This window comes from Mytilus edulis, chromosome 3 (genome assembly GCF_963676685.1).
Source record: "Mytilus edulis chromosome 3, xbMytEdul2.2, whole genome shotgun sequence".
Classification (NCBI taxonomy): domain Eukaryota; kingdom Metazoa; phylum Mollusca; class Bivalvia; order Mytilida; family Mytilidae; genus Mytilus; species Mytilus edulis.
In genome coordinates this window covers 83,906,175-83,919,362 of record NC_092346.1, presented here as the reverse complement: position 1 = coordinate 83,919,362, position 13,188 = coordinate 83,906,175, and the positions used below count along the sequence as shown (strand labels likewise).

Here is a 13,188-nt window from a genome sequence, read left to right as displayed (position 1 = left end):
GTTCATTTTAAGTGAGGCAATTCGCCGAGCGGAGCGAGGCGAAAATTTTTTGAGCCTTTTTTTAGGGGGGTTCGGGTGCCTGAAACGGGAGAAGCTAGCTCATTTCAACATTACTATTTGTAATAAAAAAAATATATATATATAACAGAATCGGTTATTTTTATTAGCTAGCTAGCCTATAAGTAAATATTAAAATTAATCTATGTTGGTCAACCAAAACTTTCCGATTATCCTGTGACCTGTACTATCGAAAAGCTTCAACACTAGTTCTTATGTACATACATGTATATATTTATGTCCAGCAGCAAGTTATAAGCTTCTAGAAGACGAGAACATGTTATAAGCATTCTCTGTAAACATTCCGCTGGAAGACATGTCAACCTACCTGGACACATTGTTCTACCAATTTTTAAGTCATTGGTTTGACCTACCAGGGTTCGAACCCACGACCTACCGCACTAGAATCAACGGCACACGCTATCATACAACCAGACAATGCTGACCATAATCAGAAAAAGAAACACAAAACAAATATTTCCAAACAATACCAAAAATATATTTCATACTTTTATTAAAGATAAATAAAAATCATGAATTGCCTTATACATCAAAGACTTCCATAGAAAAGGCGCTTCATGATTTTGTTTAAATTTTAAATTATGAATAATTATTATTTTTGGTCAATGAATTATTTTATCGATTAGCATTTGTTGTTCAGTGAGTTGATAGTGTAAACATTGGTAGCAATAGCGTTATCGATTCAAAAATAAACCAAGCGGAAAGTAATAAGCCAGCATACTTATAGGGGGTGTTTTAAAATACTCATGAGTTACCTTTTTCATCTTTTTTTCTCTTTAAAGAACCTGTCTTCAACCAGTTTTGTAACGACATTAAGATTTGTTTCAATTTTTTTATTTTTATTTGTATTCGGAACACTTACTTTTTTACCGTCACCACTATGGTAAAAGCTGCAATCGCTGCTGCAGACTGGACACTGTATGTAGTGTGCCGGTAGCTAATTTGAAACTGGAAACTCGCATATTGATAATGTAAAATACATAATTAAAAAAAAAGACACTTCGAAAGTTTGGTCGTCGTTTCAAAAGTGAGGCATTTGCCTCATTTGCCTCCATTACGCTACGGCCCTGATAACTTGTCAGATGGAGAGAATGTTGGCAAATGTGTCCTGATAATGTGTTTTTGTCCTGCCTGAGACTTCTCTGTCGCAGAAAGCAAGACAAAGGGATAGTAATCCTGCTGTTGCTTAAACTTAATACTTAAAAGCTTGGTACATAAATGTATTTCAGAAGGTTGAGGACCTGAGTGCTTAATACTTTGTATATCTATGCGTAATGTTAAGAAGTTTCTGTTTGCCCTATGTCGATTGTCCTTGACCTTATTTTCATAGTAACTACTTGAAAAAAAGAAGATTTTTTCTCTTTTGAGTAAGGATAACTATACTTGTATGCGAGTAACTTTCAAGATCCTAAGGCCTGTCAGACATACAGTTTCACTTGATCGTCACCTCATTTCATGGGTCGGTGAAGAAGGTTAAGAATTTGTGGTCAAGTTCATTCCTTTAGAAACTATTAGCATAAGGTCTATTATATTTGGTGTATGTAGCTATTATAAGGTGTACATGTCCATCTGACAGGTGTCGTCTAACCTTGACATCATTTCCATAGGACATTGGGCAGTGTTAAGTTTTTGTGGTTTGATCTATTTCTCAGATGCTGTAAGCAGAAACTCTTTGAGGGGCTGACAGCTCCTAGCTATTGTATGGTTGATTTGGTTTTGTTCTGAACATACATGAAATATTTGCCACTTAACATAAAGCAAACAATAATCAATCAATCTTATCATTAGGTTTAGATAAATGTGTCATCAGAAGTAAAATAATTTTTCTTATTTCCCCTAAAACAAACCGATGGATTGATGGTTTGACAACAGCAAGATTATGCAACAGATAAACTTAAAAATAGGAAAAGAACAATGCTACTAACTACTGCATAACCTCTGAACAAGTTATCGATTCATTTGTTAAGTTAAGGCAATGTTGCAGAACTAATCTCATAACTAAACAGCATACAATTAATGACTTCCTTTATCCAATTCATAACACAACATAACTAAGCTTTGAATATTTATTCCAAAATTCAACAATATTGCATAACATGAAAAAAGGCACAAAAAGCAGTCAAAACACTTTTACAATCTGTCAAGTTTTTTGGGGGAAATAATGTATACAAGGGCATGGTCGAATACTGATTAGACTACAAACCATAAAAAAAGTATTAAATCATATAGACATTTACAGGTAAATTCCTATTTGTAAAGTTGAAAAGTCCATAACTAATGTCCACGATTTGCCAGACTTTCCTATGATTTTACAATATTCAACTCGCACATAATTTAAAAAGTAAATAATTCTTCATAATTATTGCACAAATAAACCATATTTAAACTTAATCTGGAAACATCAAGAGACACTGAATAGTTACTATAGTAATAACAGCACAGACATAAAAACAAAATGATTTACCAATGTCAATATAAAAGTAGAAAAATACATAACTAAGCCAATGTAACAATTGTCAATTTCACAACTGAATCATAAGTCATCAAATACAAATTTCCTTTTTCAATTTAACAAACAAAAAACTTTTCAAAAACCTTATTTTTGAGCATTATTCTTTTAATTTTACTGTAGAAAGATAAATATTGTTTCATAAAGATTTTTTCCTTCAAAATAATTAAAAATATATATGTTTGAACCCTCTAATCATAAATAAATATATATATGAATATTCAACAACCAATTACCCTACCCTTCTATGTACAAGATCATTTCAATAGAATTATGCAATACAATAAATTTACATTTTTTTAAATTTGGTAGTTTAAAGCACAAAATTATCACAGTTTTCTGAATGATATTTATGTCACCACATAAATTCTTAGGATTGCAAGTGACTTGAATGTTTATTTTTCACTTATCTTGCAAAAGTTATGTTTAGTTAAATTTTAAACCATATATTAATGTCAAATGCATTATCTGCTCAAATTATTGAGAAATACTTCTAACAGTTACACAATAACGGCTAAGCAATTTCACATAAATCTTTGACAAGATGTTACATTGTTTACATAAATCAGAACAGGGACACCAAATAGTTTCCACATTTGATCAAACTCTCAAAAGGAAACTCCTCCATGTTAAGAACAGATGATAGATGCCAGATAGGCTGCACATTTCATTGATTGTAGCTATGGGCCCTTATATGTTTTAATTTTATATAAATTTATCTTTTTGGGGGGAATCAAAGCAACATTTACCATTTATTTCTTGACATCTTTGCTTACACATAATGCTAATACATAATACTTATTTTCAAGTCAGTTTATATAAACTATCAATGCCCATCTTTCAAAAGTAAATCCAATGCATTTTAATGATCACAACATTATTTTGTGATATACAGCTATATAAATATGATCACATAAATGAATAGATAATATATAACAAAAAGCAGCACTATTTAACACCTTTAAATTGGTATAAAAACTTCCCACATAGTCTCACATTTGCAACCTTTTGAAAAAATATTTATTGGTTGCCACATAAAAAATGTTCCTCAATTTTGTTCAACAATAAACAACATAACACAGTTTTAGTGCTGACAAAGCATTATATGCATCATTCAGCCACAAAATTAAACATATGCTATAAATATGTAAAAACTATGTAAATAAATTAAAATAATCATCTACAGATTTTAGGATATGTAAAATTAATTCTCATATAGCCATAATTTTTTAAGATTGCAGGTGATTGGTTTTTCATTACCGTAATGTTTCATTTCAAATACTTTTTGCACTGAGATTTATTTTTTTCTAAAATGAGATATTTTTACATCAAAATTCAGTGCTTTAGAAAAAGGTAATTTGAGTTATCTTCCCTTGACCTTTAGAAGGAATTATAAGAACTGGCAATCTTCAGATTTTTTTCCTGATGTACCCGATTAATTTTCTTAGATTTCTTTGATATTTGTATCTGATAATAAACCTTGTTCATTGAGGTTTATAAAAACAAGTTTTTTAGATAACAAATGAAGTAAAAGCAACTTCTAAATTTAGGAGACCAACTGACATGCTATGTTTTCCAAAGGCACATATCACAATATTTTGGAATCTTTTGAATTTGCATTGAACACTTATTCTATTTATGAATTTATTTTAGTTTTGTTTCAAATTATAACAATGAATTCCATGATTTTCAGTTTTTTGCAGCAGTGAGTTAAAGAATGAATGTAAAGTATATATTCTAATCTTACAATAAGAAATAATAATAGTTTTTTTCTATAATTGAACCAATGAACTCTACAGCACCATTTACTCTTTAACCTCTTGGAATTTAATGTTGTGGTTCTGAAGTCTGTCAATTAAACTAGTGTCAGCAAAGGCAGAACCTGGTGTCAGTACTCCACCACTGCAAAATAAACAACAAATAGAAATTCATTAAATTATGTCACTTCTGGTTAATTCAGAAGTTAATGCATGCATTTATTATTGTAATCTTTAAAGAATGAAACAAAAATCTGCATACAAATATATGTGATATCAGAATGTGAGTTCTTATTATTGTGAATCACACACAGCTGCATTATTCATATCTATAAAAACCTCACAATAGTTTTGGTAAATTACAGAACATTATAATGTTATAATCTTGAGAGATCACATTTACACTTGTGTGCACGTTCATCTGCCATAACTTGAAAGTCACACAAGTTCCAGCAAAATATTGAATCGCAAATGAAATTAATTAATCACAAAATAATATAATAATTGAAAAGTAATTGTTGCATGATCTCAAAATGTTATCTCGTAGACAGGTCTAGAGTGAGCCATTCAGAGACAGTTCAGCTAAATACCAAAAAGAATCATAAATCTGTCCATTCAATTTACCATGTAATGTCAGTCCTTTACACCTTAAAATACTTCAAACTAACATATCATTTTTTGTAACTCTTGTTTGCTAAGTGTCAAGTGGCTAATATTTCATGCATTTAGAATGACAACAAAAATTCTATTAATTTAGAGTTTTTAAAAATGACATTTCCAACTACAATGAAATACAAAGGCAATAAAGTAAGTTAAAGGTACACCTGACCTGTGCTTGTACCACTCACCTGATGAAAAAGATAATACGGACCAAAATATACACATTCTAGTAAAGCCTTGTGTTGATGATCACTTTAGCAATTTACATGTTGAACTTAGCTACTATAGTTTTTGAGATAATAAAGATAACTGCAAAAAAATAGAAATCATTAACAAAACCAGTTGTCAGATTTTCTTTAGGCCAGGTGGGGTGGGCTAAAAATGATTTCTCTGATTTTAAATGTACCCTATACTGTTCCAGTTGAATTATGTACACTTACCCTTTGGGCATCTTACTCTTTTCTTTCAAGAGAACCAGTCCACACTGTACCATACAAATAGGGGTTGTAACATATCCTGGTTCTGTAAAACATACATGTAAAACTCATTATAGCATAAATGTCAAATCTTCATATCCTTATATACTGTGAATTCCTTTATTCTCATGGGTACCAATTTAAGTGGATTATAGAAAATATACATTTTTGGTGATGTTTGATTTTGTGGTTTTGCCAAAAATTTGCATATTACCCTATGAGATAATGAGAAATACATTGTTGAACATTTATATTTGTGGTTAATCGATGAACATGAATTTGACAGCTAGTGCCCCTTTGAATGTAAATCTTTAGACACAGCTGTTACAAAACACTTCTTTCATTTCATTTTTTTTTTCGAAATGAAGAAAAGAAATGAAAATCAAACATAAAAAAAACTCAATGTAAAGAAGAAGTTTTTCAAATCAATATTGGATTTTAAAGACTAAAATCGTATTGATGTGTGTTTGTTTTATCTACATTGGCTAGAGGTATATAGGGGGAGGATTAACATTTCAAAAAACCATGTTAAACCCCCCCACATTTTTGCACCTGTTCCAAGTCAGGAGCCTCTGACTTTTGTTAGTCTTGTATGATTTTTAATTTTATTTTTATGTGTATAATTTTGAGTTTAGTATGACGTCCATTATCACTGAACTAGTATACATATTTGTTCAGGGGCCAGTTGAAGGACTCCTCCTGGTGGCGGGAGTTTCTCGCTGCATTGAAGACCCATAGGTGGCCTTCGGGTGTTGTCTGCTCTATGGTCGGGAAGTTGTCTATTTGACACATTCCCCATTTCCATTCTCAATTTTATCATCTGATAAATTGTAGACATGTTTATAAATAGATTGATACAAAACTATTTCCTGATTCTATCATAAAGACTATATAATGAATTATCTAAGGGGTTAGTCATACTTGAACAGTATATGACATAGAGGTAATTTACCTGGTCCAAAGACTTTGGTTACAGAGACCACTTCAGGTTTGTCTGTATGTTGTTCTGCTGGGTCCTCCAACTTAGTGCTCCATCCTTTACATACAAGTGTCATGGAAAATGAGGTATTCTCAATCTGTTAAACAAAAATAGAATCTATATAGGTAAGATTAGTATTCAGTCTAAAACACTTAAAATATATTCATATATCGAATCTCATAAGTATAGAGGCATTGAGTGCAAAACTAGATGTGTCAAAGCGACACGAATGGCCCTGTCTCAAAAATTTGAAAAATCTGCAATTTCAATAACACATGTGGACACAAATATGATGATTAGCATATCTAACTTTTTAAATTTAGACTGTTATTGAAAAATTTAATATCAATACATGTATTATGAATTATCTATATATTTATGTATCACAATGTTTGGTGTATTTTCAGATGAAATAAAAATAAATTACAAATAAAAAAAATAAAAAAAAAAATAAAAAAACATGATGGTCTCACATATCAAAAATCAGCTCAAAATCTGCAGGCGTATAGAAAAAAAGTCTGAATAACTGTGACTTTCAACAATTTTCAAAGTTGTAAACCCTTAGTTTTGGCAGACATTAGCGGAGCGGAACAAAACTTAAACTTGATCTGTTACTCATCATGAGTAGCTCACATACCAAAAATCATCCCAATATCTGAAAGACTTTAGAAAAAAAGTCTGTAAAACTGTGATTTTCAACAATTTATCAAAGTCAAAAGACTGTAATTTCAGAAAAAATTAGCGGAGCGGAACAAATCTTAAACTTGATCTGTAACTCATCATGGTTAACTCACATACCAAAAATCAGCCCAATATCTGAAAGAGTTTAGAAAAAAGTCCGTATAACTGTGATTTTCAATAATTTATCAAAGTCAAAAGCCTGTAATTTCAGCAAAAATTAGCGGTGTGGAACGAATCTTAAACTTGATCTGTAACTCATCATGGTTAACTCACATACCAAAAATCAGCCCAATATTTGAAAGAGTTTAGAAAAAAAAGTCTGTATAACTGTGATTTTCAACAATTTATCAAAGTCCAAATCCCGTAATTTCGACAAAAATTAGCGGACCGGAACGAAACTTAACTTGATCAGTAATTTATCATGGTTAACTCAGCCCAATATCTGAAGGCGTTTAGAAAAAACCTCCTGTAATGGTTTGTTGAGGAATGACGGAATGACAGAATTAGGGAATTTCGGACAAGGGTAAAACTATATGGCGCTCACATACCAAAAATCAGCCCAATATCTGAAGGCGTTTAGAAAAAAACTCTGTATAATGGTTTGTTGCGGAATGACGGAATTACAGAATTTCGGAATTACGGAATTTCAGAATTTCAGACAGTAAAACTATATGGCACCGACAACTTCGTTGCAGGACCATAATAAAAACTGGTAAATTCTTTATAAGATTTCTTGAAACTTTATGTTCTGGTTAAAAGATTAAAAATAGTGACTTTAAATTTTTACTAAATGAATAAAGTTGATGATACAAGTATTTCAATAATTTGTTGGCATTCATCAGTAAAGAATATTTCATAAGAAATACCTTTTCTATAAAGATAACTTTCCCATTCGCTACAATAATTACTACAGCAAAAAAAATGTATGTACACACACTGAAATGCTTTACTGATCATTATTGAGTAAATGATGAAAGTACCTGAAGTCCAACATAAACTTTTGATTATCAATGATCCATGTAAATAAGGTCAAGTGAACCCTTCCAAAACCACATGTTAACCTTATGATTAACCTACTTATTGCTTAAAATATTTTAAAAACAGACTCGATCACTTAAAAATAATGTTTACTAATGAATTAGGAAATGAGGTCAAGGTCATGAGTTCCTTGCCAGAAAGACAAGTACACAATACTTTCATTCCATACATCAAATATGGTTAACCTACTTATTGCTTTCAATATTTGAGAAACAGACCCAATCACTGAAAAATAATGTTTACTAATGAATCGTGAAATAAGGGCTTTGTCATGTGAACCTTGCAAGATTGACATGTTCAGCATACTTCTATACTTATAGTTAACCTATGTAGAAATTGAGAAACAGACCCAACAACTAAAAATAATATCTTATAACTTCTTATAAATGGACTAACCATGAAAACTTAACATTGACCAATAAACCACAAACATAAGGTCAAAGTCCGTTGAGACCTGCCAGACCATATGTAGTACATGCAAGGCTATCCTTAAAATTCAGGTCACAAAAACCCTATACAGATTTTTAAGCATTTGCTGAACTATGAACATGAGATAAAGGACAATGGACATGTGACTGATGAAACGTTTGTCCTAGGTATTTGTAAACAAGATATGACATAAACATTTGGTCTTCTACCTTCTGAAATATAAAGCTTTAAAGGTTGGAAAAAATAGAAATGCTAATGATTTAAACTCAAACATGCTTGCATACATAGGATCAAACATAATTGGAAATGGGGATAAAAACTTTGGAAACAGTCAAGACAGGATAATCTGGGTTTGAGTCACTTTTTTAAACGCAATGTTAGTTAGATCCCAACAAAATTAATATTCTGGTGAAAGGCTTTATGATAAAATTTTCAGTATCTAAAACAGTTTGGCAAACGAAATCACTCTTTTAACCTGCTTTCAGCATTCACTATTAAACATGTTGTTATAGCTGTAATAAACATGTCAGATCATAAATAAATAAATAAAATATAAATAATATAAAAAAAGATTATTTTTTTTTATAAATAATTTGCAGGAAATGTTTATTGCATACATGTATATGAGCAAGGATGTAAATATTGGAACCAAATGCAGTTCAATCAGATCTACTTATAGTTTTTACTAGGACAACAGTCCAATCAGATCTACTTATAGTTTTTACTAGGACAACAGTTCAATCAGATCTACTTATAGTTTTTACTAGGACAACAGTTCAATCAGATCTACTTATAGTTTTTACTAGGACAACAGTTCAATCAGATCTACTTATAGTTTTTACTAGGACAACAGTTCAATCAGATCTACTTATAGTTTTTACTAGGACAACAGTCCAATCAGATCTACTTATAGTTTTTACTAGAACAACAGTTCAATCAGATCTACTTATAGTTTTTACTAGGACAACAGTTCAATTAGATCTACTTATAGTTTTTACAAGGACAACAGTTCAATCAGATCTACTTATAGTTTTTACTAGGACAAACAGTTCAATCAGATCTACTTATAGTTTTTACTTGGACAAACAAGCAGTTATATAAAAATATTTCTCATTTCTGCTTTTTTTTTTAATTCTGGTCAATTTTTATTAAGAGTATAAGAAGACAGATAAAGATATTTATCAAATATTTTTTGACAATCTACCTGTTTTTTGGTTGGTCCAGATTTCTTGAAGGCACCAAATGTAAAAATTTCAGGATACTGAAAATGAAAAACAATAATTATTAAAACACATATTGGGAGAATTTTTATTAATATGAGCCTTTTCATATTAAAATGATTTTTCTTTGCATTTTCTTGCCATTTTGTTGATTCTACAGAAACTGTTGTTTAACTTTTGTCTTTTGCAAAACATGTATATGGTCCTTGTCATAGATGTCCTTAATGAATGAATAATGATGCTTCTTTTAGTTGAATCTTTAAAAAAAAATGATCAACTAGTAACACTTCAGATAATGTAGTGAGCTTCTACTTAGTTATAGTCAAAACCTGTGAGTAATATGGAGTCACTAGTTACATCACTGAAGCCATTCAATGAATAATATGGAGTCACTAGTTACATCACTGAAGCCATTCAAGTTAATAGATGAAAAGTATTGAACCGATTTTGCACTTTATTCTTTCTTTAAAATGTTACATATTGAAAGCTTATTTATATAAGTGAATAATAAATAACTCTGGCAGCAAACGAACATGAAGATGAAGATTAATATCTTCAGCTAAGATTTTCTTTATATGTGTTTTCATTTCTAATAACAGATATATAATGTGGTCAAGTTACTTTTAGGTAATGAAAATTCAGAAATTATTGCATGCATTTATTATTGCTATGTGGAAGAAAAAACAAAAATCTTAAATTAATTATTGAGATTATAAGGAAATCTTCATACAGTTTATACATATTCAATATCAGAATGGGAGTTTTTATTGAAATACTCATACAGTCACAATATTTGCATTTAAAAAAATTATAACCTCACAATTGTTTCTGAATTTACGGTATTTCAAATGGCTAAAGAGACGTATTGTGACAATCCCTACCTTGATGAGAAGACTCTGTCCAAAGCTGAACTTAGACAAAACAGCACACCATCATTCCTATAGAGACGTATTGTGACAATCCCTACCTTGATCAGAAGACTCTGTCCAAAGCTGAACTTAGACAAAACAGCAAATATAATACCAAACACCATCATTCCTATAGAGAAGTATTGTGACAATCCCTACCTTGATGAGAAGACTCTGTCCAAAGCTGAACTTAGACAAAACAGCAAATATAATACAAAACACCATCATTCCTATAGAGACGTATTGTGACAATCCTTACCTTGATGACAAGACTCTTTCCAAAGCTGAACTTAGACAAAACAGCAAATATAATACAAAACACCATCATTCCTATAGAGACGTATTGTGACAATCCTTACCTTGATGACAAGACTCTTTCCAAAGCTGAACTTAGACAAAACAGCAAATATAATACAAAACACCATCATTCCTATAGAGACGTATTGTGACAATCCTTACCTTGATGACAAGACTCTTTCCAAAGCTGAACTTAGACAAAACAGCAAATATAATACAAAACACCATCATTCCTATAGAGACGTATTGTGACAATCCTTACCTTGATGACAAGACTCTTTCCAAAGCTGAACTTAGACAAAACAGCAAATATAATACAAAACACCATCATTCCTATAGAGACGTATTGTGACAATCCTTACCTTGATGACAAGACTCTTTCCAAAGCTGAACTTAGACAAAACAGCAAATATAATACAAAACACCATCATTCCTATAGAGACGTATTGTGACAATCCTTACCTTGATGACAAGACTCTTTCCAAAGCTGAACTTAGACAAAACAGCAAATATAATACAAAACACCATCATTCCTATAGAGACGTATTGTGACAATCCTTACCTTGATGACAAGACTCTTTCCAAAGCTGAACTTAGACAAAACAGCAAATATAATACAAAACACCATCATTCCTATAGAGACGTATTGTGACAATCCTTACCTTGATGACAAGACTCTTTCCAAAGCTGAACTTAGACAAAACAGCAAATATAATACAAAACACCATCATTCCTATGGAGACGTATTGTGACAATCCTTACCTTGATGACAAGACTCTTTCCAAAGCTGAACTTAGACAAAACAGCAAATATAATACAAAACACCATCATTCCTATAGAGACGTATTGTGACAATCCTTACCTTGATGACAAGACTCTTTCCAAAGCTGAACTTAGACAAAACAGCAAATATAATACAAAACACCATCATTCCTATAGAGACGTATTGTGACAATCCTTACCTTGATGACAAGACTCTTTCCAAAGCTGAACTTAGACAAAACAGCAAATATAATACAAAACACCATCATTCCTATGGAGACGTATTGTGACAATCCTTACCTTGATGAGAAGACTCTGTCCAAAGCTGAACTTAGACAAAACAGCAAATATAATACCAAACACCATCATTCCTATGGAGACGTATTGTGACAATCCCTACCTTGATGAGAAGACTCTGTCCAAAGCTGAACTTAGATAAAACAGCAAATATAATACCAAACACCATCATTCCTATAGAGACGTATTGTGACAATCCCTACCTTGATGAGAAGACTCTGTCCAAAGCTGAACTTAGATAAAACAGCAAATATAATACCAAACACCATCATTCCTATAGAGACGTATTGTGACAATCCTTACCTTGATGAGAAGACTCTGTCCAAAGCTGAACTTAGACAAAACAGCAAATATAATACCAAACACCATCATTCCTATAGAGACGTATTGTGACAATCCCTAACTTGATGAGAAGACTCTGTCCAAAGCTAAACTTAGACAAAACAGCAAATATAATACCAAACACCATCATTCCTATAAAGTCGTATTGTGACAATCCCTACCTTGATGAGAAGACTCTGTCCAAAGCTGAACTTAGACAAAACAGCAAATATAATACCAAACACCATCATTCCTATAGAGACGTATTGTGACAATCCTTACCTTGATGAGAAGACTCTGTCCAAAGCTGAACTTAGACAAAACAGCAAATATAATACCTTACACCATCATTCCTATAGAGACGTATTGTGACAATCCCTAACTTGATGAGAAGACTCTGTCCAAAGCTAAACTTAGACAAAACAGCAAATATAATACCAAACACCATCATTCCTATAAAGTCGTATTGTGACAATCCCTACCTTGATGAGAAGACTCTGTCCAAAGCTGAACTTAGACAAAACAGCAAATATAATACCAAACACCATCATTCCTATAGAGACGTATTGTGACAATCCTTACCTTGATGAGAAGACTCTGTCCAAAGCTGAACTTAGACAAAACAGCAAATATAATACCTTACACCATCATTCCTATAGAGACGTATTGTGACAATCCCTAACTTGATGAGAAGACTCTGTCCAAAGCTAAACTTAGACAAAACAGCAAATATAATACCAAACACCATCATTCCTATAAAGTCGTATTGTGACAAT

The 13,188-nt window shown here is 31.5% G+C and overlaps 1 protein-coding gene across 2 annotated transcripts in view; it reads right to left on the bottom strand.

Annotated features, from left to right (window-relative positions):
- Nucleotides 1–2,130: 2,130 nt before the first annotated feature.
- The window catches only part of LOC139517632 (saccharopine dehydrogenase-like oxidoreductase), a 33,032-nt gene continuing 21,974 nt past the window's right edge, over nucleotides 2,131–13,188 (bottom strand). For both annotated transcript variants that reach the window (XM_071308875.1, XM_071308876.1), the window contains exons 9-12: nucleotides 9,812–9,868; nucleotides 6,433–6,556; nucleotides 5,445–5,526; nucleotides 2,131–4,489 (exon numbers count right to left, since the gene is read on the bottom strand). In XM_071308875.1, coding sequence (XP_071164976.1) covers nucleotides 4,393–4,489; nucleotides 5,445–5,526; nucleotides 6,433–6,556; nucleotides 9,812–9,868 — 360 coding nt within the window. In that variant the 3' untranslated portion in view covers nucleotides 2,131–4,392. The remainder of the gene's footprint in view (nucleotides 4,490–5,444; nucleotides 5,527–6,432; nucleotides 6,557–9,811; nucleotides 9,869–13,188) is intronic.